Consider the following 25,867-nt stretch of genomic DNA (forward strand, 5'->3'; position numbering starts at 1 on the left):
AAATGGAAAAGGTACAGAGATGGGCAACTAAAATGATTAGGGGTATGAAACAGGAGGAGAAATTTAAATGACTGGGAATGTTCAGCTTAGAAAAGAGACAACTAAGGGGAGATATGATAGAGGTCTATTAAATCTTGACTGGTGTGAAGAAAGTGAATAAGGAAATGTTATTTAATCATTCATATAACACAAGAACTAGCAGTCACCCAATGAAATTAACAGGCAGCAGGTTGGGTTTTTTTTTAAAAAAGGAAGTACTTCTTCACACAACACAAAGTCAACCCATGGAACTCTTCCAGTGGATGCTGTGAAGACCAAAACTATAACAGGATTAAAAAAAGAACTAGATAAATTCCCAGAGAATAGGTCCATCAGGGGCCATTAGCCAGGATGGGGAGGGATGCAACACCCTGCTCTGAGTGTCTCTAGCCTGTTTGCCAGAAGCTGGGAATGGGCAACAGGGGGATAGATCACTTCATGATTACTTGTTCTGTTCACTGCCTCTGGGGCAGCTGGCCTTGACCACTGTCGGCAGACAGGACACTGGGGTAGATGGACAGTTTGGTCTGACCCAGTCTGACCATTCTTATGTAAAAATTAATTATAATAATAAAAATGTTTAGTACAGAAACTCCCCAACATAATGACCTCTCAAAATAGCAACAATGTGAGATAACAACCTTGGCAAATAATGCATTTTAAAAATCTTGGCCTACTAGGAAACATATTTATATAAGTTTCCATTCCCAGTCACAAATCTAGCATTCTGGAGCAAAGTCACTAAAATATAGTCCAACAAACAAATGTTTATTTAATGTGCCCTCACTTTTCCCTCCATGCACCCACTCACCGGTGTTGTCCTTGGTCAGTGGAGACTCAGAGTTCAGAGGTGCTTTCACGTGAGTACACCTCCCAGGTGGGGGGCAAGAAGGCACCTTGCTCGTTCCTCCAGCTGCTCACTGTTCGCTCTGGCATGGCTGTTTGTTGTGCCACCGTTCACTCCACCACTCTGTTGCCAATGGCCCTGCGCAGTCACCTTCTGCTGCCACCTGCCACTGTGACCTCTGCGAGTTGGTCTCTTGAGTTCCACCAGCTCTCAGTGATTTCAGCTGAGCTCTCAGTGGGGGAACCTTCGCTGCTAGTGCAGTCTGGGCTGTCTTTTACACAAAAACACTGTACCCACAGGAACACTGTCCCCACAGCAGGACTAAGCACTTAGACTGATTATCAGTGATTTCAGCTGCAGTGGTCACTTAACAGAACAAAAGACTATCTATGGAGCCTAATCAGCTCTGTCTTTAAAATACCCTCCCAGCCTAAGTATATAAGTACAAATGTGTATTCTGCTGAAAGGATTTTAATTTGAACTCCTTCCAGCCAAATACACAATTAAACTCCTTCCAGCCAAATGCACATTTGCAAATAAAGAAAACAAACATAAACCTAACTCGCCTTATCTACCTAGTACTCACTATTCTGTACTGATAAGAGCCTGTATCAGGGAGATTGGAGAGAAACCTAGTTGCATGTCTGGTCCCTCTGAGCCCCCAGAGTGAACAACAACCAAAACTAACAGCACACACAGAAACTTCCCTCCCTCAAAATTTGAAAGTATCCTATCCCCTGATTGGTCCTCTGGTCAGGTGACAGACAGGCTCACTGAACTGGTTAACCCTTTACAGTCAAAGAGATATAAAGTACTTCGGTGCTATTAACTTTTCTTATCTGTTTATGACATACATATTTTATCATACACTGTATATGCTTTTAAAATGTGTATTAATGTTTCAATTTCAATTCAAATTTCCAAACAGTCACTAAATTGGTATGTTTCAGCGTAGCAGCCGCGTTAGTCTGTATCCACAAAAAGAACAGGAGTCCTTGCAGCACCTTAGAGACTAACAAATGTATTTGAGCATAAGCTTTCATGGGCCCACTTCATTGGATGCATAGAATGGAACATATAGTGAGGATATATATATACACATACAGAGAACATGAAAAAGTGGGAGTTGCCCAACCAACTCTAAGAGGCTAATTAATTAAGATGTGCTATTGTCAGCAGGAGGAAAAAAAAACCTTTTGTAGTGATAATCAGGGTAGCCCATTTAAGACAGTTTGACAAGTAGGTGTGAGGATACTTAACATGGGGAAGAAGATTCAATGTGTGTAATGGCTCAGCCGCTCCCAGTCTCTATTTAAGCCTAAACTGATTGTATCTAGTTTGCATATTAATTCAAGTTCAGCAGTTTCTAGTTGGACTCTGTTTTTGAAGCTTTTCTGTTGCAAAATTGCCACCTTTAAATCTGTTACTGAATGGTCAGACAGATTGAAGTGTTCTCCTACTGGTTTTTGAATGTTATGACTCCTGATGTCAGATTTGTGTCCATTTATTCTTTTCCGTAGAGACTGTCCAGTTTGGCCACTGCACATGGCAGAGGGACATTGCTGGCACATGATGGCATATATCACATTGGTAGATGTGCAGGTGAACGAGCCCCTGATGGCGTGGCTGATGTGATTAGGTCCTATGATGGTGTCCCTTGAATAGATATGTGGACAGAGCTGGCAGCGGGCTTTGTTGCAGGGATTGGTTCCTGGGTTAGTGTTTTTGTTCTGTGGTGTGTGGTTGCTGGTGAGTATTTGCTTCAGGTTGGGGGGTTGTCTGTAAGTGAGGACTGGCCTGTCTCCCAATGTCTGGGAGAATGAGGGATCATCTTTCAGGATAGGTTGTAGATCCTTGATGACTCGCTGGAGAGGTTTTAGCTGGGGGCTGAAGGTGATGACTAGTGGTGTTCTGTTACTTTCTTTGTTGGGCCTGTCCTGTAGTAGGTGACTTCTGGGTACTCTTCTGGCTCTGTTAATCTGTTTCTTCACTTCACCAGGTGGGTATTGTAGTTGTAAGAACACTTGATAAAGATCTTGTAGGTGTTTGTCTGAGGGGTTGGAGCAAAAGTGGGTTGTATCTTAGCGCTTGGCTATAGACAATGAATCGTGTGGTGTGTCCTGGATGAAAGCTGGAGGCATGTAGGTAAGTACAGAGGTCAGTAGGTTTCTGGTATAGGGTGGTGTTTATGTGACCATCACTTATTAGCACAGTAGTGTCAAGGAAATGGATCTCTTGTGTGGATTGGTCCAGACTGAGGTTGATGGTGGGATAGAAATTGTTGAAATCCTGGTGGAATTCCTCAAGGGCTTCATTTCCATGGGTCCAGATGATGAAGATGTTGTCAGTGTAGCGCAAGTAGAGTAGGGGCGTTAGAACAACGCTTCCTTAGCTCTCATCTCCTAAGTCAGCCGTAAAGATGTTGGCACACCGTGGGGCCATGCGGGTACCCATAGCAGTGCCGCTGACCTGAAGGTATAGATTGTCCCCAAATGTGAAATAGTTGTGGGTGAGGACAAAGTTACAAAGTTCAGCCACCAGGTTTGGCATGTAACTAGTTCACAAAACTGGGGGGAGGTGTTGGGGAAATTCAGGGGGGAGTATAGGGAAATCACTGTGTGCAGAGCCCATGACCCGTGTCAGGTGGGGGCTGCGCGGTATTCAGACCCCAGCCCTGCCTGGGAAGGGGGAGCAGGGCAGGGTGGGGCTGGCAGAAGGGGGAAATCTCGGCCATGGAGGAGGGAGGGGCTGCATGATACCAGAGCCTGCAATAGTGGAGGCGACTGAGACCAGGCCCATCTCCAGCCAAGGGAGCAGGTACTCGCCGTCAGGTGCTGGCAGGGGATTGCCACAGATTGTCCCTCGCTGTGGTACCCGCCTGCCCCGTCACAGGCCTGTGTGAGCCGGGGCAGCCAGACAGGAGCATTTAGTCTAACGGGGCCAGGGGCTGGCTGGGAATGGGGAGCAGCCCTGAGCACAGACCCAGCTCTGGGGAGCCCTGACTGCGACACACCGGTTGTTGGTTTCACAGCCACCTCTGATAGGCTGCACTGCTGTGAAGCCAAGAACAGGCAGAGATACACACACACACACTGGCCCAGGGTCGGGCCCTGTGCAGACTCCAGCTCTGTCTGTCCTGGAGCCGTCGCCCTGCATGTACTGACCCGTCACCGGCCCCCAGCCAGTGACAGGGGCTCAGGCCAGGGGACTAATGGAGCCTGGTGCCCCAGCGAATGGTGCGGGGATGATCCATGCAACAGGGAATGCAGCTCTCCCAGCTGCTGCCTGGCCAGGCCATGAGCCACGGATTCCCCCAGGATGCCAGTTGGCTGCCCTGGGTCCATGACGCCTCCATGAGGAAGGTGATATCAGAGCCCCAGGCAGTGTCTGTGGGGCCCACGCTGGGTTACGTCCATGAAGGGTTTATGGATCATTGCAGGCCAGGGATTGATCTGCTCTGGGGGAGTCACCCCAGCTCCCCAGGCACTAACAGCAGCGGGGGGGTGATCACTGCTGTGCCTGCGACTGGGACAGGGACAGGCTCAGAGATGTATCTCCCCCCCCGAGGCAGATCGCCCAGACTGGCAGGGCTGGGCCAGAGGAGAAGTGAAGGCCACAGAATGAACTGGGGCTAGAGAGAGGGAGTTTAACAGACTGGGGCCTTGGTTTGGATCTAGTGACAGACAGGGTTTTGGTCCTGGGGCCCCAATTCTGGCTGGCGGCTGGGGAAGAGCTCGGCCCATCTGACGCCCTGTGTGGGAGATGGGCAACTGCTGCTGCTCAGGGCAAGTGTCAGGATTCCTTCCCCACTCTGAACTTTAGGGTACAGATGTGGGTACCTGCATGAAAAAAATCCCTAAGCTTGTTTCAATCAGCTTAGGTTAAAAGGTAATGCTGCCACCACCAAGTGATTTAAACAACATTTAAGGAGAGCCACTTGGAGCTCTGCCTTCCCCAAATATCTCCCAAGCCCCTACATCCCCTTTCCTGGGGAGGCTTGAGAATATATCCTCACCAATTAGTCCTGGTGAACACAGACCCAAACCCTTGGATCTTAAAACAATGAAAAATAAATCAGGTTCTTAAAAGAAGCATTTTAATTAAGGAAAAAAGGTGAACTAATTTAGAATATAGAAGATCTCTCTTCTAGGCAAACTTTAAAGTTACAAAACTCAGAAATAGCCTCCCTTTTTTTACAAAGGAAATCACAAACAAAAATAAAAGTAACCTAATGTATTTCTTCTGTTATTATTTACTAATTCAAAGGGAGTTAGATGGCTGCCTCCCGGATCTTCTCTGGCAAAAGCATACAGACCAACAACAGACAAAGACTTTCCCCCCTCACAGATTTAAAAGTATCTAGTCCCCTTACTGGTCCTTTGGGTCAGGTGTCAGCCAGCTTACCTGAGCTTCTCAACCGCTTACAGGTAAAGGAGGAATTAACTCTTAACTATATGTTTATGACAGCATGGTTACATCTGGTTATTGGTTTTTATCTATGTCTCTCTCTGATGCTTTCCCCCTGAGAGTCGCTGTTCTCTGCAGACCCTGGGGGAGATCTGGCCGCTCTTCAGGGATCAGTGCCCCGGCCCAGCATTTGCAGGGACACACATGGTGCTGTCAGAACGGGGGGGTTATTCACCAGCTTCCCCAGCACAGGGAAGCCTGAGGGGAGCCCAGAGGATGGAGCGTTACAGCCCGGCCCATGGTCAGCCCAGCGCCCAGCCCTGCTGCAGGGACCCCCTGGCTCAGACTCTGTCTGTCTCTTCTCCTCTGGCAGACACCAGGTGGAAGCCCCGACTTCTCCCAGCAACCAGACCCTCCCACCCAGCCCTTTGCTCTCCAGCTGGGGGTCGTTGTTCAGCCCCCTGAGGAGAGGCAGGGAGCCCATCTCCCCCTGGGACGCTGGGTGCTGGTATGTCAATGTCCTGGCCACTGGCTCTGCCATTCTCAGCTGCTCCACTGATCTGGGACCTACAGCCTTGGCAGCTGGGTGATTCCCACAGCCGTGGCTCCTAGCCTGTTCTGAGGGCAGACAGCCCTTCTCCACCCCGCTGGGTAACAGTGCAGCATATGGGGGAAACTGAGGCACACACAGGACTCATAACATCACAGAAAATTCCCCTGTCATCACACCTGGTAACTGCCGGCAAATACTGGAGCTCAGACCACCCACCCCGAGACAGGTCTGGGAATCTCTGCTGGGGACGGGGCTCCAGGGTGGCTGGGGAGAGAATCTCTGGGCCCCAGGGGGTGAGGGGCTGTGACTCCCTGGGGGCGTGGGGGTTTGGAATAACTGCCCCCCACCCCATGTGCTGCCCCTGAGCTGCTCCCCAGCCCTACTGCCCCATTGCCGAGCCCCTGGGGCTGAGTGTCAGGTTGGTCACTGCAGCCCGGGCTTGGGACAGGAGCATCTCTCCAGCTGCCTCTCCCCTGGCGAAGGGATTTCGGGGGTCCCCTCCCCGGGGCTCCCAATGCTCCCTCCCCGCTTGCCCCACCCCTGGGCAAGGAGCCCGTCCAGCCTAGAAGCAAACCCGTAGCCTCCCCCAGGAATCACCCCCTGCTCAGAGCCGCCCCATGGGCTCCTGCCAATCAGATCTGGCCCCTACCCTGTGCCGAGCCAGGCTCAGCTGTGTGTTCGCACTGTTAAAATGGGGTTAGATGGATCCCAGTGGGGTCAGACTGTGTGAGATGCTGGCAATGGCTGTCTGTGTCAGTCTCACCTAGAACGCGTGTCCCAGGCTGTCCGGCGACAGTGAGGGGTTTGCTCTGAATCAGTGACCCCAGGCAGGAGAGATGCATCACCAGGTGTGAAATACCAGAGTGCCCAGGCCAGGTTCTCCCCACCCGGTCCAGCAACAGACGCCCTAGGGTCAGTCTGCATTGCGCTTGTGTCAGTGTGATTGACATTGCTCAGGGTGTTGCAGGAGCATGCACAGGAATACAAATGTGCCCACTTTTGGAGGGGCCCTTTCTGTACCCCCCTGTGCCTGGAGGGGTTGGCTCCCTCACCTTCCCCCTAGCCAGAGGAGCTGGATCTCCCCCCGCAGCTCCAAGGCTTGAGGACCTGTTGTCTCCCCATTGGGGCTGGGGGAGTTCTGGGCCTGCTCTGATTGGGGAGTGGATGCCCCTGCTTGACCCCCATCCCCGGCCCACATCCCTGTGTGAATAAACCACCTCCCTGCGTGACGTAAGTGACATGGACACAAGCACTCGTGTGCCTGGCGCTGCCAATGGAGAGCATCTCTGCCCCACTTCCTTGCCATGCAGAGATGAGTTATCAGGCCAAGGGGAGATCTCTCGCCCATCGGCCTGAAGCGTCTTCACCAGATGTGCTGCAGCAGCGCTGGGCATGTGGACAAGCCCTGCGCCCCAAGGAGGCCCTTGGGGGACCTCAGAGGACACAGGACTTTGTTGAGGGGCCCCCCAGACACACACCCATGAAGAGGAGAGGTGTAGGAGCGCTAGTCCCACAAGCTTGAATGTGGGCAGGAAGGGCATGAAAACCCCCGTCCAGGAGAAATCCCTCGCTGGACCCTGCCTGGATGGGAAGGGGCAGGAATGACCAGGCATAAGCACCAGATCCCCTGGCTGTGCCCGGGTGTGACGAACTAGGAAATGTTCTTAATGTTCCCTCTGAATACTGTGGGGGGGGCCTCAGTTCCTGGTCGACCCTCTGTCACCTAGCAGCTAATGGCCAGGGCCCTTCCCCCCTGCAAGGGGATGCTAAAGGTGTGGGAGAACAAAGAGGTCAGGTGGCATCCTGGCCCAGGAAAGGAGGTGGGGCTGGAGGGGTTTTGGGAGTCTGGAACTGGCTGGGGACAAGGAGTGAAGTGCAGACGTGGGGTTCTGGCTCACTGCCTCCCAGAATGGACCCGGCCGAGGGGTCCGGTTCATGGTACCTACAAGCTCTGTGTTAGACCCTGTTCCTGTCATCGAATAAACCTCTGTGTTACTGGCTGGCTGAGAGTCACGTCTGACTGCGAAATGGGGGTGCAGGACTCTCTGGCTTCCCCAACACCCCACCAGGGCAGACTCGCTGTGGGAAGTGCACAGAGGGGCAGAGGATGCTGAATGCTCCAAGGAGAGACCCAGGAAGGTGAAGCCGTGTGAGTTTCTTGCCCTGGAGACAGTCTGCTCCAAGGGAGAGGAGGCTCCCCAGAGTCCTGCCTGGCTTTGTGGGGAGCAGTTCCAGAGCATTGCCCGGGGACTCCGTGACACCGGGTCAGCCCCACGGCACACACAGCGCTTGCTTCTGACAGGAGTTTCTGTGACCTTTGGGCCCCTAGGGCTGTAACTCCCTGGTGTGTGTGTGACCTGCTGTAACCTTCTCATGAACTCCCAGTGCTTTGTCTTCGTTAACAAATCTTTACTGAGGTTATTACAAGATTGGCTACAAGCGTTGCCTGTGGAGTGAGATCAAAGATGCCACTGCCCGGGGGTAAGCGACTGCTACTTTGGGACAGGGAGTGACCCGAATGTTGCTGTGATTTGCGGTGGAAGGGACGATCGATCGATTACAAGTGCAGGCTGGCCGGGGTGGCCGGATAGATAGAAGAGCCCCAGGGGACTCTTTGGGACTCCGCGATTGCATTGTTACAGGGCCTGCAGAGTTCACAGCCTCTACTTAGGAGAAATCTCAGTACAGAACTCACCCAATTTGGGGTTGGTGCCCCGGGTACTAACTGTGCCCTGAGATTGGTCCTCACACTCTTGCGCCACTCCAGAGAGCGTGACAGGGTCGCCCTAGGGCCCTGCTGGGACTGAGGGGCAGGGATGGGTCCCCAGGCAGGGACAGCGCGGGCTGGAGCCGGGCAGAGTGCAGGGAGCAGGAGGGGACAGGAAGAGACCGGCCCCAGGTTCTGCATTCTCCGGGCTGGGCGAGGTGCTGGGAGAGACGGACGGAAACTCCTGTCGGCCGGGGGATCTTATGCCCAGGATCTAACTCAGGAGCCCTGCAGGGAGAGGGGAGAGAAATCAGGCCCTGGCCGTGGGGCTAGCGGGAAGGACTCAGGCCCCAGGGTGCCCCAGGGACTCTGCCCGGCAGCCGCAGGGCTGGGTGATGCTCAGCAGGACCCAGGACCCTCTGCTCCTGGGAGCAGCTTGGGCATTGGCCTGAACAGGGACCGAGGGAGCCGCAGACTCCTCCTCCGCGGGGCCAGCGCTCCATTGCCCAGCTGTCCAGGGGCTGAGCCGGGCGGGTGTCATGGACCGAGGGGCAGAAGCAGCCGCCCCACGGGTGCCCCAGGCAGCCTGTGCTCAGTGTGGGGGGAGGTGGGTTTAACAGGGGAGGGGGATTGAAATTACCTGCAGGTTGGGGAATGGGGTGCCCTGAAAAACAAAGAGAAACATGGTCAGAGCCCTGGGCAGGGAAGACGGTTCCTGGGGGTCAGAGCTCCAGCCCCTGCCCCACAGCATGGAATGCCCCCCACTAGGAACTCAGCCCCACTCCGGCCCCCAGACCTGGGGTTACCCCCCTCCACATGTAACCCAGGATCCCTGCCCCGGGGAAGGGGACGGAAACGCTCTGAGCCCCAGGGCAGGGGCAGCTCCCTGCACCGCGAGGGGTCGGGGTTTGTCCAACCCTGGGGGCTCGGCCAGGGGAGGGGAGAGCGGGAGCTCCCAGCCTGGCCCCAGGGCCCCACACTGAGATCCCCCCACGGCCCTTGCTCTGCCCCTGCCCTAGGAGGGGAGGGTCTGACCCAACCCCAGCCCCAGGGGACTAGAAGCCGGGAAGCCCCTGCCAGACTCTGAGCAGCCCCTGTGGGGTGGGGGGCAGCCTGCAGCCAGGCCCGGATTCCCCTGCGCCCCCCCCATTCCCCACATCCCCCAGAGACCCCCTGGTGCCCCGCCCCCCCCTGGAGCCGTTCACCTTTCTTATTCTTCAGGTAGATGAGGAGTCCGGGCGCCAGGAAGATCAGCCCCAGCACGAAGCCCCCGACCCCCGTCAGCATCTTGCTCCTGGCGGAGTCAGACTGCGCCTCTGAAACAGGGACATGGAACGGGCCGGGTCAGAGCCAGGGGCCTCCGGGCCGGGCTCCTGTCCACGCCAGTGACCGGCGCCGGCCGGGTCAGAGCCAGGGGCCTCCGGGCCGGGCTCCCATCTGCGCCAGTGACCAGTGCCGGCCGGTCAGAGCCAGGGGCCTCCGGGCCGTGCTCCTGTCTGCACCAGTGACCAGCACCGGCTGGGTCAGAGCCAGGGTCCTTTGGGCTGGGCTCCCGTCCGCGCCAGTGACTGGCACTGGCCGGGTCAGAGCCAGGGGCCTCCGGGCCGGGCTCCCATCCGCACCAGTGACCAGCGCCGACTGGGGCAGAGCCAGGGGCCTCTGGGCTCAACTCCCGTCCACGCCAGTGACCAGCACTGGCTGGGGCAGAGCCGGGGGCCTCTGAGCTGGGCTCCTGTCCACGCCAGTGACGGGCACCAGCCGGGGCAGAGCCAGGGGCCTCCGGGCCAGGCTCCCGTCCGCGTCACCGACCGGTGCCGACCAGGTCAGAGCCAGGGGCCTCCGGGCCAGGCTCCCATCCATGCCAGTGACCAGCGCCGGCCGGGTCAGAGCAAGGGGCCTCCGGGCCAGGCTCCTGTCCGTGTCAATGACCGGCGCCGCCCAGGGCAGAGTCGGGGGCCTCCGGGCCAGGCTCTCGTCTGTGCCAGTGACCGGCACTGCCTGGGGGCCTCCGGGCCGGGCTCCCATCCGTGCCAGTGACCGGCGCTGGCCGGGGCAGAGCCGGGGGCCTCCGGGCTGAGCTCCTGGCCGAGCCAGTGACCAGCGCCTGGGTAGTCTGTCAGCCACAGAAATAGCCAGTCTCTGTGTGAACTTTGCTCTGTTCTTGGGCTCAGGGACACCCTGTGGCTGTGAGTTCCACAGGCTAATTACAGTGTGAAAAACATCTTTTCTTTTACCAGGTGTCAGTTTGCCCCTTTTCCATTCCAGTGAGTGTCCTCTTGTCCTTGTGCTGTGAGACAGGGAGAACAGACGCTCCCGATCTCCCTTCTCCAGACCAGTCATTATTATGGAGACTTTTCTCTGTTCCCCGCCCCGTCGCTGCCCCACTCAGAGTGTGTCTACACTGCACTGTGGAGCCCGTGGATGTGAGCTCCCAGCCCAGGTCTATAGATTTGGGTTAGCAGGGCTCCGATGAGCGCTCTGACCCAGGCCCATCCCCCGAGGGCTGCCCCTGGGGGCTCAGGGGCTGCCCCACACTCAGAGGCTCTTACCCCAGTGCACGGCGAGGGGGCCCTGCAGGCTGATGTGCTCCACCTGGCAGGTGTAGACGTCCCCGCTCTGGGGGCTCATCTCCAGCATCACCAGGATCTGGAAGGTCCAGTCTCCGTTCTGGAGCAGCTCCGTGGACACCACCCCGGCCGTCTGCTCCTGCCGGTTCTTCAGCCACTTGATCTCGATCCCCCCGGGATAAAACCCCGTCACGGAACAAACCAGCAGGTGGGAGTGGGGCTGAGACCCCGATTTTATGGGGAAAACTTTCACCTCAGGCTGAACTGGGGGGAGAGAGAGAGAGGAGGGCTGGGAAAGGGGCTGGAGACGGATGGTCTCAGGAAGAAGAGGTGCCCCCCTGTCCCAGGGAAAGGCCCCAGCCCCCCATCTACCCCCCAGGCTGGTTGTCTGCTGCCCCCTGGGCAGGCTCCGGCAGAGAGGGCCCGAGGGGAGTCGTGTCCCATCAGCCCCATGGGGACAGAGCCAGGAACAGGGAGACGGGGTCTGAGGTCAGGGAGCAGGGGCTGCCCCCACCCCGTAGCCAGAGGAAAGTTCTGCCCCATGGCCCAGCCCCCGCACCCAGGAAGGGGGTAGGAGCTGCAGGACTTCCTGCCCTGGGGGTCTGAGTGGAGGGTGCTAGGGGCTGAACCCCTCAGAGGGGCTGGGAGTGGGGGAAGGGTCAGTCCCATCCCCCCCCAGGGACTGACCAGGGTCTGGGGCTCTGCGGGCTGCCGACAGGGGGCGCTGGAGCCAGACCCGGGACATCCCAGACCCTGGTTCCCTCCCGCACCTGCCGCTGGGTGACCCCGCCCCCTGCCCGTGACCCTCGGAGAGCTCGGGCCCCCCCCCCGCGTGTCCCTGCACTCACCGCCCCGCCCCCCCTCACTTCTCGGTCGATCGGATGTAAGGTTGTCCACCTCGAGTGTTTTACCGGCAGAACGTGTCCGCCGCAGCCCGCGGCGTCCGCCAGGATCGCGGGTCCTTGTTCCAGTACTCGGCGTCGGCGCCCCCAGCTCGCTGGTCCGCACCCACACCCCCAGGTCGCTGTCGAGTGCGCGTACTGCTGCCGGTTGTAGATGTAGCGGTCCAGGAACCGGACCCGCTCGGTGCCGTTGGTGAACAGACACTCGACTTCGCCTGGATCACAGAACTGCCCTGCGGGAGATGGGCCGGGCTTCAGGGACCGCCGCCTGCCCCTCCCCTCCTGCCCCGGCCTCGCAGCCCATGGGGGAACAGCCGGAGCCCCCCGCCCGAACCCCTCCCTTACCCGGCGGAGCCCTGCGGGCGGGCAGGGCCGTGGGGGAGCGGGGAGGGGAGTGACAGTAACACTGACCGGGGGGCGGGCCGTAGGGCAGAGACTTGCGGGCACAGGGGCGGAGACACCGATTGGGGCAGACACCGGCACAGGCAGAATGGGGCTCTCTGGACTGCTGAGGTCCGACCCCACCCGGATACGCCCAGTGCTGCCCAGCAGGGCTCCCGGGGCGTGGGGTCTGATCCCCCTGGATACACCACCACCGCCCAGGACAAGGGTCCCAGGGCGCTGGTCTGACCCCCCGATACGTCCCAGGCGCTTGGCCCAGCACAGGGCTCCCCGGGGCGCTGGGGACTGATCCCCCCGGATACACCCAGCACCTGCCCAGCACGGGGCTCCCCGGGGCGCTGGGGTCTGATCCCCCTGGATACACCCAGCATCTGCCCAGCACAGGGCTCCCCGGGGCGCTGGGGACTGATCCCCCCGGATACACCCAGCACCTGCCCAGCACGGGGCTCCCCGGGGCGCTGGGGTCTGATCCCCCTGGATACACCCAGCATCTGCCCAGCACAGGGCTCCCCGGGGCGCTGGGGTCTGATCCCCCCGGATACACCCAGCACCTGCCCAGCACAGGGCTCCCCGGGGCACTGGGGTCTCTGCTCACCTTCGGGCTCCATGCAATGAGCCAGGTGGGTTCTCAGCACCGTCACTGTCACTAGCAGAGCCCCAGCCCAGTGGCTCCCGGCCCCCAGGATCCGACCCACCCCCATCGCTGCTCAGGAGAGAGAGACCTGGAAACTCCTCGGGACCCCCCAGACTGAGACCTTCTCTGCCCAGCTCCGAGCACCAGCCCCGGGACGCTGCCCACGGCCCCGGGGATTGGGCACCTCCAGTCCAGGGGCCAGTCAGCATCGGGGCTGGGCAGCATCACCAGTCGCCAGGCAGAGCCGGCCCCAGCAGGGCTCGGTTCCCTACTTCTCCCTCGCAGGGGGCAGAGCAGGGCCTGGGGTCGGGCTGCAGGACTCGCCCGGTGCCTGCCATGGCCATGGGGCAGCTGGAGAGCAGGGCCGGCCCAGGGACCAGCCCCCACCAGAGCAGGGCCCCCAGCAACGGGCCTGGGACTCTCCATCCCCTTCCCCTGGTGCCTCGACCCTCTGCTCCCAGCTGGGGCAAGATGGGTGTGGAGAGTCTCTGGTTTGTTGGGGGTAAATTTAGTCCCAGGGGAAGGTTTGGGTCTGGCTCCACAAGTAGAAGTTCTGAGCTTCCTCCTCCACTACCTCCACGGGCCTGAGTCCTGCTTCCCCCCCCCCGACCCCACCGGAGCAGGGGCTCAGTCTCCATGGGTCAGGCATAGCTCAGCCTCCCAGCTGCTCCCACCATCGATCTCCCTAAGGGGCTTTTCAGCCCCCCCAGTCTCTGAGCCCCTCCCCCTCTCTGCTGCATTCATCCCCCACCCCGTGGGGCAGGGCCGGGCCAGTGTCCCCATGGCCCGGCTGGGTAGGGAGACTCAGAGGAGTCAGTGACTAGCCCAGGGTCACACACAGTCTGCGGCAGGGCCGGGAATGACCCCAGGGCTCCTAGATCCCAGGCCAGCCTTGAACTGCTGGGCTGGCCCCTCTCCAGCCCCTCCAGCGCCCGGCCCCTCCTACCAGGGGCAGTGTGAACACCCAGCGCGTGGGGGGATGGGTAAGTTGGTGCCATGGGGGTGGGAGGTGGTGAGTTTGGGCAGGGGACAGGGACCAACGTGCCCCACACAGGGCCCAGGACAGATCCCGGGGGGATGGAGTTTGGTCACTAACAGCAGATCTGAGCCTGTGCCAGCAGAGGGGAAAGGCCCCATGTCCCCGTCCCCACTTCCCCAGCCAGTCAGTCCCCGCCCTGGGGCTGGATGGGAACAGCGTCCCCTAGAGGGGAATGGTCCTGGGTCCCAGTCATCCATGGGTGGTTCCCCAAACCCTGTTTGTGGCCTGGTCTGCACTTAACGCTTGTCCTGGCAGAGGTCTGTGGGTTGGGATGTGACCCCCGCCCCCAGTGCAGAGCTGGGCCAGCCAAGCCCCCCGTGTGCACACAGCCATGCTGCAGAACAGGGAGTCTGGGGGTGGCATGAGCGCTGTGCGTAGAGGTGCTGTCTCCAGAATGGGGACAACACCCCATCCCCAGCGGCGACACACAAATCCCTCCTGGAGGCGCCGCTTCCACACTGGATTGCTGCCAGACCCAAGTGACTCCCGGAGCTGGAGCTTTAGGAAAACACAAGAATTATCCTGAGACTCGTGACACAATCCTGAGAGCTGGGAATCCTGAATTTCTCCATCTCCTCTCTGCGGGGCTCAGTGCTGCTGCTCTGCCCGGTAACAGCCTGGTCGGTGCAGGGATTTCTGCCATTGGGTGCGGGCCCCTGGGCCGGGCTCCCCTGGCCAATGCCGGGTGCTGCCCCCCAGCCTTGCCCCCCCCCAGGGTGTGACATGTGCCCCCCCGGCCCCCTAGCACTGCCAGCCCCGCACCCAGCCCAGTGCCGGGGAGAGGAGATGGGTGCAGGACGGGGCGTCCCCATGGCCCAGCTGGCCCTGCTCACCCTGCTGGCCCTGCCGGGTGCCGGGGCAGTGACAGGTACGGGTGGTGCAGGGACTGTGATGCCTGGGAGGGCTTCCCCCCCAGGGAGGGGACAATGGGGGCCTGATGAGGCAGGGAGGAGTACAAGGGGGGTGATCTGGGTGGGGGCTGCAGGGAGGAGGGTCTAACCCCAGAGCAGGAGGGGGAAGGGGAAGCTGGCGTGGGGGCAGCAGAGGGATCGCGGGGAAGTCGCTGATGTTTGGGTATGACACAGCCCTGCCCTAGGGGTGCAGCCCCTAGTCCACAGGGACTCGGGGGCTGATACCCCCCCAAGGGGGATGCCAGGCACAGGGGTGGAGGTGGGGGAACATTCCCCAAAGAGCCGTGCCAGGGCCAGACCCTGCTGAGCACTGAGTGCGTCTGTGCAGAGCAGGGCGCCCCTGGCATCACTTCCGGCCTGGCCCCATTGTCCCCCTTCCCCCCAGGGCTCAGACCCTGAGCCAGACCCCTCCCCCCCGGAGTGTGTCTGACCCCCCAGCGCAGCTTTAACGTCTCTGGCTGGGGAGTTCCCGGTCTCCCAGTGACCGGCCCTGGGGTGTGTCGGGGGCCAGGAACTGAAATCGCCCCGAGAACCAGGTCATGGTGACACTGGGACACGGAACCAGCCCCACGCACAGACAGGAGAATGAAATGTCCGGCAGTAATGACATCCAGTGTCCCCCCTACACTGCTGTGGGCTGGGGCCATGTCCCCTTCACAAGCTAAGTGGGGATAGGCCCGGCCACGGCTTGGATGGGATTGAAGTGAGCAGAAGGGGGGGCACAGTAGGGGGCGCTGTCCCCTCCCAGGCAGCACTGACCCCAATGTCCCAGCACGATACCAGGGGCCCCTGGGCTCCCTGCACCCGCTTTCCCCTCACACCAGGACGCCCCAGTGCCAATGTCACGGCCAGGGGCTGTGGCCCCAGTGGAAGAGATCAGAGAACCTGTATCCCGGGGAGGGGCTGGTGTGGGTGCTGATGGGGACACCTGTTTCCCCGCAGTGGATCACGTGTCCTCCCAGGTGGAGTTCTACCAGCGCACGGACCGATCCCAGCAGGAGTCTGGGGAGTTCATGTTCGAGTTTGATGGGGACGAGAGCTTGCATGTGGACCTGGAGAAGAAGGAGACCGTCTGGCGCCTGCCTGAATTCAGCAAGTTCGCCAGCTTTGAGGCGCAAGGCGCCCTGGTCAACATCGCTGTGGACAAGCAGAACCTGGAGATCATGATCAAGAGGTCCAATCGCACACGGGCTGAGAATGGTGGGACATTTTCCCTGCCTGGCACCCTCCTGGGACCCTTCCCTGCTCATGCACACCCAGTGCGAGTACCCACTCAGCTCCCTCCCCCTCCCCTCCCAGCCCCTGCAGGGCAGGGGGCTCAGGCAGTTCTCACCCTCCAGGCCCAGGGCAGCTCCTTTGCCGAGGGCTGTTCGGTGCCCCTGCTCAGTGCCAGGCCCTGCCCCTGCGGGATTCTCTCCCTTGTGCCCTATAAGCCATCAGTGCAGGGAGCTGGGACGGCCCTGGTGATGCCCCCACAGTCCTAGGGAGAGACCCCTGAGCTGGAGAGTGAGCACTGGGGACTGGCTGGCTCGGGGGGCAGGGAATGGGGCAGGGGCCTCTCCCCTCTAGGGGGCACTGGCTCCAATCCGGCCCCAGGGCAGGGACTGGCTGGCTCAGGGGGGCAGGGAATGGGGCACGGGGTCTCTCCCCTCTGGGGGCGCTGGCTCTGATCCGGCCCCAGGGCAGGGACTGGCTGGCTCAGGGGCAGGCAATGGGACCCACTAACCCCTGTCTCCCCAGAGCCCTAGTTGACGTGTTCCCAAGGCCCCGTGGAGCTGTGCGAGCCCAACGTCTGATCTGCTTCGTGGAGCAAGTTCTTCACGCTGCGTCAGCGTGACGTGAGTTAAGAATGAGGCAGGATTTGTGACGGGGGGCTCTATTGAGACGACTTCTACCCCGCCCGGACAAACTCTTCCCGCACTTTCACCCTACGCTCTCCAGCACGGCGATTTACGGGACTTGCGGTGGACGACGGGGGCTCGAGCCCTCATGAAGCATGGGGGAGGCGTTGCGCCGGGGGCCTCTGGGCAAGGGTGGGAGCGACTCCTGGGTTTGTCTTCACTCGGAGAGTGGGAACAGCCCCTATCCATTGCCTTGTCCATCTCCCCCTCTCTGCAGAAGCCAGGTGCCCACCCCATCACCGAGACACAGAGACTGGTGTGCGCCATGGCCTGGCCGTGGGATCTCGGCATCATCGGGGCACCATCATCATCAAGGGCTGAAGATGATGCTGCCCGCCACCCGCCGGCGGCCTTGTGCGTAGCTAGCTGTGCGCCGGGAGCGGTACACGTTATGACTGACCCGCAGCCCTGGGCCCAAGACAGCAACGCCTGGTGGGGGATCCGGCTGTCTCGCTCCCCTGCAGGCAGCACAGCCCCTCCCTCCACCCCTTAATATCCTGGGGAGTGTCCAGCTCTGTGCCCCCCCAGCCAGCCACAGCTCCTGGGCCACCTGATCGCCGCTGGGGAGATCCCACCCGCTGTACCACCGCACGTACAGTCCCTGGGTCATCCAGCACCCCCGGGGAGATCCCTCACCCACTATGTCCCCGCGAGCCACACAGCCTGGGCCCCATCACTACATTGGGCAGACCTACGCTGCTGTGAGTCTCCAGCAGACACATCGCCTGCCCCACACAGCAACCCTGTTGAATGAGAGACTCCCTGGTGTGCTGGGAATGGCCCGATCCGTGCCAGCTCACTCCGGGCCCAGGGCCTCCTGGTAACGACCCTCTTTGCTTTCCAGATAACGCAGGGGGGAGCCGGTGGCCCTGAAATTCTCCCTGGTGCTGCGTGGACCACACTCGCACCACCCCAGCTCTGCCCAGGCGTCCCTGCTCCGTGCCATCCGTGCCAGCTGCTATGTACCCAGGCAGGAGCCCCCGGCCACTGTAACCGTGACACCCACCGCTAGAGACTTCACTGGGGGCCGGCCCCTTAGGTCCCACACTTCTGTGGCTTGGTGGGATGGGGTGCTGCCATTGGGGTGGATGGGGGTCACCCCTTGTCAGGGGGCAGCAGGGGACAGGGCTGCTGCCCCATGGGGCTGGGAATGGGGGTCACCCCTTGTCAGGGGGCAGCAGGGGACAGGGCTGCTGCCCCATGGGGCTGGGAATGGGGGTCGCCCCTTGTCAGGGGGCAGTAGGGCCCATGGGGCTGATCCAAACCCCATTGCCATCATGGGGAAGGTTTCTCTTGACTCCAGTGGGTGCTGGATCGGGCCCCGAGCCCGGCCCCTATTGGGCAGAGGCTGCTGTCAGTCACCCCATGTAAAGCCCCTCCAGCCATTACCCAGAAGGCTTTGGGCCAGATTTGGCCATTCTCGGTCAATAGGGTCCCTGTGGGGGCAGGATGGAGCCCATGGCTGGGGGTGGGGCAGCCCCACTGCCCAGCTAACAGCCCCATCGCACCCGTGTGCGGCTCCCCTGGGATCCAGCCCTGCTGAGCCCTGCGCCCAGCGCGGGGTCTGTGTGAGAAGGGCCCCGTCCCTGTACAGCCCCCGCCCTGTGCCCTGTGTGTGTCCACAGCCCTGCGCCCCCCATCGCTCTGCAGCTTTGCTAACAGCAATAAAGTGGGTTTTTGGGACATTTCTGAGGTTTTGATCCTGATTTAAAATCTGCTCAGTCTGGGCCATGCCCACAGCAGCCTGTGTTATCCCAGCCCAGCCGCAGTCTGTCCAGGAGCTCTGAGTTATACCAGGAGTTAAGGGAGTTTGGTATGAGCTGTAAGGAAGGAGCCAGGACTCCTGGGTTCTTTCCCCAGCTCTGGGAGGGGAGTGGGGGCTGGTGGGTTAGAGCAGTGGGGGCTGGGAGCCAGGACTCCTGGGTTCTAGTTCTGTTGCTGCCACTGACTCAGTGCATGCCCCCAGGTAAATTACTGTCATATGCCTCAGTTTCCCCTTGTGTGAAATGTGGCCAGTCTCCTCCTCAGGCAGTGGTGGGAGCTCTGGGGCTGAGGGATGGTCCATGGAGCATTTTGAGCTCGTCCCATGGCCGGGAGCCCAGGAGCAGGGCAGGGTTCATGGGCCAGGCTCCCCCAGGACTGAACCCCGCAGGGTGAGCAGCTGCAGAGAGACACTGGCCTGTCTGGGGGCTGCGGTGACGTCTCCCAGGCTGGGGTCACTGTGATGCGAAGAGCAGATCCCCCCCACCCCGAACACGGCACTGAGCCCCCAGCCCAGCTTCCTCGCACCCCTCCCCTGGCACATGCTGGGAGACCTCACCCCCGGCTCCCACCACCAGCGACTGGCTGCTCCAACCCGCCAATAACGCCACCCACCAACCAAGCTCTCCCATTGGCCGCTGGAGCCTTGGATCAGCTTCCTGCGCGTTCCCATTGGCTGCCGCCATCCAGCTGTCCCTGGGGGGAATGTCCCTTTAGGCAGCTCCAGACACAAGCCCTGGGCCCCTGCCGGCCGGCCGGAGAGGCCCTGGGGGCTGGGCATGTGGCTGGGGAGGCTGTTTGCAGGGAGGTTGGGGGGGGGCAGGGCGTGTGGCTGGGGGGGTCTGTTTCCAGTGGGGTCTGGTGAGGCCAGGCCCTGGGGGACTGGGCGCGCGGCTGGGGGGCTGTTTCCAAGGGGGTCTGGCGGGGCCGGGCCCTGGGGGGCTGAGCGCATGGCTGGGGGCACTGTTTGCAGTGGGGCTGGCGGGGCTCAGCCCTGGGGGGCTGGGTGTGCGGCTGGGGGGGCCTGGCCCTGGGGGACTGGACACATGGCTGGGGGCGCTGTTTCTAGTGGGGTCTGGTGGGGCTGGGCCTGGGAGGGGCTGGGCATGCGGCTGGGGGGGCTGTTTCCAGTGGGGTGTGGCGGGGCCGGGTCCTGGGGCCAGGGCTAGTCAGTAGCTGGGTGAGCCGAGCGATGATGTAACCCCACCCTGGGGCACGTCTGCAAGGACACTGAGGCTGGGCAGTGGGGGGTGATGCTGGGATGGGTCAGTTACACACAGCGAGCTGGGGCACACGGTGAGCTGGGCCCATTCACACGTGTTTTCACAGCCAGGGGCCAGGCTGGACATCTAGGAACTGAGGATGTGGGTCCCCCATGATAGAGGTCGAGGGGGCTGTACCCTGGGACACAGAGACTCTGAACTGGACGTGGGGGTTAAGGCAGAACCCAACTGAACGTGAGCTCCCAGGGCCGTGCTGTGGCTTAGGGGGCAGGTGTGACCCTGGGCTGTAGGAACAAGGGCTGGCTCCAGGCACCAGCTAAAGAAGCAGGTGCTTGCAGCAGCCAATACAAAGGGGTGGCAGGTCCAGGTCTTCGGCAGCGGGTCCCTCAGTCCCTTTCAGAACAAAGGACCCACCACCAAAGAGTGAAGCGGGGTGATGGTGCTGCCGTGGCTTTTTTCTGCTTGAGGCTGCAGAAAACCTGGAGCCGGCCCTGGTAGGAACAGAGGAATATCGGGCAGGCACAGGAGATGGTGTCATGGAGTCCCCTGGCGATGCTCTGGAACAGCTCCCCACCAAGCCAGTCAGGACTCTGGGGAGCCTCCTCTCCCTCGGAGCAGACAGTGTCCAGGGCAAGAAGCTCCCACGGCTTCACCTCCTGGGTCTCTCCTTGGAGCATTCAGCATCCTCTGCCCCTCCGTGGGCTTCCCAGAGCAAGTCCGCCCATGCAGGGTCCTGGGGAAGCCACAGGGTCCTGCACCCCCACTTTGCAGTCAGACGTGACTCTCAGCCAGCCAGTAAAACAGAGGTTTATTAGATGACAGGAACACGGTCTAAAACAGGTCTTGCTGGTAGACAACAGGACCTTCTCAGTTAGATCTGTCTGGGGCCCCAGGGAAGCAACAGCCCCGCTGAGAGGCCTGAGCCCCGTCAGGGAGCCCCTCTCCATCTCCCAGCCAGCTTCCAAGCTGAAAAACTCCCCCCAGCCTCTCACTCAGCCTTTGTTCAGCTTCCTGGGCAGAGGTGTCACCTGGCCTCTCACCCTTTCCTGGGTCTCATGTTACCTGCTCAGGTCTCCTCGCTCCGGCCAGTCTCCCATCCCCCAATGCAGATCATCCTCCCAGGCCGACACCCCCACTCAGCATTCACAGCCCACAGTAAGAACAGTCCCAGTTCGTCACATCTCTCCCCCCTTCGAGACCGAACTGAGGGGGGTCACTTCAGCCTGTGATCTGGGGAAGTTCGAACCTACCCCCGCTGCCAGGGATGCCCCAATATCCCTCCCATCCCTTGGTGAGAATTACACCAAGTCCTTCCAGTTTCCTGCCCCCCCTTTAGGTCGGGGATGCTCAATTGCACTCGTAGTTTGCAGGTGGGAAGGCTGATGCGGACCGTGTCCTTTACCCACCCCAATACCCCTGGGGTTCAAGGTGGGCTGGGGTCTTCTCCCCGTGTTACTGCCCTGGGAACCGCAGGGCACCAGTGGATATGGGGCTGGCTGGAGGTAGGGCAGGGGCTGACTGGAGGTAGAGTCTGGCTGCAGGCAGGGCAAGGGGTGTGGGGCTGGCTGGAGACGGGTGTGTGGGGCGGGCTGGCTTCAGGCAGGGCCGCAGGGGGGTGCAGCAGGGGTTGGCAGGGCTGGAGACAGAGAAGTACGGGACTGGCTGGCTTCAGGCAGGGGGGTACAGCAGAGGCTGGCTGTGGGCAGGGTGGGGGGCAGGGCTGGTGCAGGCAGGACAGGGGTTGCATAACTGGTGTGGGCAGGGGGTGTGGCAGGGGGTGGCTGTGGGCAGGGGGTGCAGCAGAGGCAGCTGGAGCCCTAGCCCTTTAAATAGCCCCCAGAGCCCCCCGCTATCCCAGGGCTCTGGGGGCTATTTAAAGGACCCGGAGCTCCAGCCAGGAGAATGGGGCTGTGGGGCTGCCACGCTCCGACTGGCGCTCTGGCCAGGGGAGCACGGCTGCCAAAGACCCCGGACCGCCGCCTGGGTAAGTAAAAAAATTTAAAAGGCACCTAAGGGGCAGGGCCCTCTTAAGCACAGGGCCCAATTCCTGGGAATTGGGTGAATTGGCCTAAAGCCAGCCCTGATTACAGCCTAAGGCTGGGATTTCTCCACTTCTGAGCCACCAAAACAGCCAGCCAAAGAGGACTTCGGTCTCACCCCACTGGCTAACCACAAGTCACACAAGCAATTCCCTCAGACACTCCAGTCTCCCAGTATCACCACCAGTCCCACACGTCCTGGGGATGAATGGTTATGAAAACCACACCCCAGCAAACAGAAAAAGGTTCTCTCGTCCCAAAGACAAGCCCCAGACCCAGGTCAATATGCACATCAGATCTTACCCACAAATCACGCTGTTGCCAATCCTTTAGATCTAAAATCTAAAGGTTTATTCATAAAAGGAAAAAGATAGAGTGAGAGCTAGAATGGTTAAATGGAATCAATTACATACAGTAATGGCAAAGTCCTTAGTTCAGGCTTGTAGCAGTGATGAAGTAAACTGCAGGTTCAAATTAAGTCTCTGGGAATCCCCATCCCCGCTGGATTGGGTCATCAGTCCTTTGTGCAGAGCTTCAGATTGTAGCAAAGTCCTCCAGAGGTAAGAAGCAGGATTGAAGACAAAATGGAGATGAGGTCCGCCTTATTGATCTTTCCAGGTGTAAGAACACTTCTTTGTTCCTACTGTTGGAAAGTTACAGCAAAATGGATTTGCAGTTTCATCGATCAGTGGGCCAGTTTCTGCTCACTCCAGTGAGTCACAGGCGCTATCCTGCTTCTCTCGATGGGTGCTTTCTTGCATAGTCAGTTTGTTTGAGGTCCTCTTTTATTCGTGGTTCTTTCCAATCATAAGCGGTTCTTTAGCTCAGGATTGGCGACACCATGAGCTCTTGTGTTACCTTCTAGGAATGTGACATTCTATTGCACAACTTCCATCTTCGCAATAAATCACATAAACAGAGCTGCTTTCGTCAGGCACCCTTAACAGAACCCAAGTTACACAGCCAATGAATTCACTCGTAACCTAAGTCTCAGTGAAATCATACACGAATATATTATTATACATGACCTTGATGCGTTTTATTGCAAGTATCATAATTACTCTATGTGTTAAGGAGACTCTCTCTTCGTGCTAAAACATAGGTTAATCAATTGTGTTACTCATCATCGTCTCTATTGAATAGTTCCTCTCTCTTTACATAGAATTTAGTGACAATTACTAAAAAATGTAGCACAGACATCCAATCCGTTAGAGTGCGCAGTGACTCCTAGTGATGTGCACTAAAATAATTAGGGTCCCACGTTACCAGTCCCTGTATTACTCTCTCGCTTGAATATAATCTGCATGATTGGACTCTCATGCTAGCCAAAGAGTGATTCCCCTCTGTTTGGTGGATAACCATAAAAATTTCTTTGTGTGTTTTCGCGCAGAATTAGTCTGTGTGACTTTTGAGATGAAAATATCTTTTATATTCCTCTGTTCCGTTTTTACGCGACATCCTGCCCTTGCTCTCCTATTCACTTCTCCATAACCGGATATACTCTCCCCAAGCTCATAAACCTAGTTCTCTAGGTCCAGGCTCTCATCTCATCTCTCCTCTCAAGCTTTCCTCGCGGAACCATGAAGACGATCGACTGCACTCTCGCTCCCTCACTGCGTCTGGACGCCATTATGAGCTGTTATCACGCATCTCTCATGTTCATCACTCGCATGCATTGTGGGGAAAGGGTTTATCCCTGTGGCCTCAATCTTTAAAGAAAACTGGCAATCCGCGTGAGACTTATCGTGGACCGGCTTTACCCTCCACTACCGCTATCTAGCGCAGTCGCTAGCTCACATTAGCGCTCCGTTTTAGCATGTGGAGTTGTGAGTAGTCTCGCAGACGTGTCGTCTGATAACTGGCGGCCTCTCTCCCATGGGAAGCTCCTCTCATATGTGTGCTAGTGTCTATGTGAGTTCGCTTGTGTGAGTAGACAGCGTGCTCCCTCACCATATACAGTCCAGGAATTCGGGATCTTCTCTGCTTGGACTGTGAATGGCCCAAGATGGACACTTCTCCGCTAGCTGATAGTAGGCTTGTACTTTGTTGGAACTCATACAATACACGCCGCTAGTGATGACCCAAGATTTAGCAGGTTTCCAATTTGCACAGTATGCCTGTAGCTCTCTTACCCTGATGTGTCCTCCCCACGCCATTCAGTGATGTTGCTCCCAACTAAATGCTCTCAGGTGCTACCATCCGCGAGACACACAATCACAACACCATTCCTTGATTCAGACCCTCTCTCCTCCCTCCCAACAGGTTATTTCATGGCATCCTTTTCCTGGCTCTCCTATTCGACAGGGCGAGAGTCGGCAATTGGCGGAGAATCTCTCCTGACAGTCCCAACCTGTCCCTTGCTCGCACTCACTCTGTGAATCATCCTAGCGACTAGTGTATAATACCAAGTAGGTTCACACTATCCGACCCAGCTCTCGCCTCCTCACAACATACGCCTATTGTGCAATCTCACCCTATGCGATGAGCACTCTCGCAAGAGGTGTTGTGAGACGTCCTCTGCTGTCACTTACGTCTGCCCTGGTGCATGGTCTCGTTAGGATCTTGCAGGCATAAGCGCGTAGGCATCACTCGCGCGTAGTGGTTACAGCATGCGTGTGCCCGTGCGGCTCAGCAGCCTGCGGGGCTGCGCGGCGATGAGTATGGTAACCGACAGTGACAATCGTCCATGTAGCGCGGCGGCCCGGGTGGGGCAGTGGCGCGCCCGGGGTGTGTGGGCCACCCACCGCTGAGACACCCGCGGAGAAGAGGCTGCAGGGGGCAAGACTGTGTCCCCAGCCGGGGGTGGCCAGCAATTAGGGGCGAGGAGCTGGTCGGGTTCCCCGAACTGATAAAACTTCCCCGGTGCTCCGGGCAGCCCTGACCTCTCCTGCTCGACTGCGCTCCAGCAGCTCCTTTCCGAGGGGTGACGGCGGGACACGTCACATGTGCCCTGGGTGGGCCAGGGAGCGAGAGGCTCCGCGAGGAGGGCAGCGCGCTATGGCTGTCGGACAGTGTGGAATGGCAAACGATGAGAAGTAGAGTGGAGAAAGAAAACACCAATTCCCTGGGGCTGAGAAGTTATTGTCGTGTTTATAGCCACGCACAGCACGGTTTGGAAGAGGAAGAATTTCTGCCTTCCACAACCCTATAAACCAAATCACAGTTCTGATATGATGCAGACATTTATGTTACCATTAGACAATTAACTATATTATGTGAGCCAGTCCTGCTCCTATTGGAAGGCAACAGGAGCAACATGCGCTTCTAAAAGGAATAGTGTTAAAATATTTTACAATACTGCACCCCAATAGTCGAATAATCACGGTGTCAGTCCCAAGTAACAGCAAGGTTTTTCAAAACTGAATGGTAAATTGGGTTGCTTTTATTTGTCATTTGATTTTTGACCTTTCGGGAATCACATATTCAATGTTTTGCCCACACCAGAGCCTAGAAACTCCCTTGGGTTGTAATTTTTGAGCATGGGATGACAGTCACCCATGTTGATAGTGTATTTACAGCTCTGTTTGTGTCCCATATGATTAGCCAGATAGCTCTTGGTAATTTTAGTTCCTACCAAGAGGCAGTGCAGGGGACCATGTGCTCATGGGCCTCAGATAGTCCTGATGGTTGGTCATAAAATATCTGCTGAATGTACTGCACCTTGCTGGAATGTTGGAGGGGTGGAGCACAGCTCTGCCCGTATTCTCCATTCCTCCTCACCCAAACCCCATCTACCTATTTAGGGCCAGGGGAAAGAAATTTAAGGGTGTGGTCTACACTGGAAGGTTATAATTCCAGCTTGGAGCGTAAACCAGACTTTTGCTAGCTCTCATGAAGCTAGATGCTAAAAATAGAGTTAGCCTGGCCAGTGTGGCAGTTGGGAGGGCTAAAGCACTCAAGTAATTACCTAGAGGTTCAGATGGGATTCAGACTTG

At 58.6% G+C, this 25,867-nt stretch overlaps 3 protein-coding genes across 7 annotated transcripts in view; 1 reads left to right on the plus strand and 2 right to left on the minus strand.

Annotated features, from left to right (window-relative positions):
* Positions 1-13,382, minus strand: part of LOC116829515 (DLA class II histocompatibility antigen, DR-1 beta chain-like) — a 63,248-nt gene extending 49,866 nt beyond the window's left edge. Inside the window, exon 1 of the mRNA XM_075071554.1 lies at positions 13,020-13,382. Within this exon, the coding sequence (XP_074927655.1) occupies positions 13,020-13,125 (106 nt within the window). The 5' untranslated portion in view covers positions 13,126-13,382. The remainder of the gene's footprint in view (positions 1-13,019) is intronic.
* The window catches only part of LOC116835059 (H-2 class II histocompatibility antigen, E-S beta chain-like), a 48,265-nt gene continuing 30,632 nt past the window's right edge, over positions 8,235-25,867 (minus strand). Inside the window, exons 3-6 of one of the 2 annotated variants that reach the window (XM_075071547.1) lie at positions 11,103-11,384; positions 9,759-9,869; positions 9,194-9,217; positions 8,235-8,841 (exon numbers count right to left, since the gene is read on the minus strand). In XM_075071547.1, the coding sequence (XP_074927648.1) occupies positions 8,828-8,841; positions 9,194-9,217; positions 9,759-9,869; positions 11,103-11,384 (431 nt within the window). In that variant the 3' untranslated portion in view covers positions 8,235-8,827. The remainder of the gene's footprint in view (positions 8,842-9,193; positions 9,218-9,758; positions 9,870-11,102; positions 11,385-25,867) is intronic. The other variant, XM_032797524.2, reaches the window with a different exon arrangement.
* The window catches only part of LOC116835058 (HLA class II histocompatibility antigen, DR alpha chain-like), a 46,449-nt gene continuing 35,416 nt past the window's right edge, over positions 14,835-25,867 (plus strand). For 2 of the 4 annotated variants that reach the window (XM_032797518.2, XM_032797520.2), the window contains exon 1: positions 14,836-14,965. In XM_032797518.2, coding sequence (XP_032653409.1) covers positions 14,884-14,965 — 82 coding nt within the window. In that variant the 5' untranslated portion in view covers positions 14,836-14,883. Of the gene's footprint in view, positions 14,966-15,950; positions 16,209-25,867 lie in introns of all 4 variants that reach the window. The other 2 variants (XM_032797519.2, XM_032797517.2) reach the window with 2 other exon arrangements.

The sequence above is a fragment of the Chelonoidis abingdonii genome, chromosome 12 (assembly GCF_003597395.2).
Source record: "Chelonoidis abingdonii isolate Lonesome George chromosome 12, CheloAbing_2.0, whole genome shotgun sequence".
Classification (NCBI taxonomy): Eukaryota; Metazoa; Chordata; order Testudines; family Testudinidae; genus Chelonoidis; species Chelonoidis abingdonii.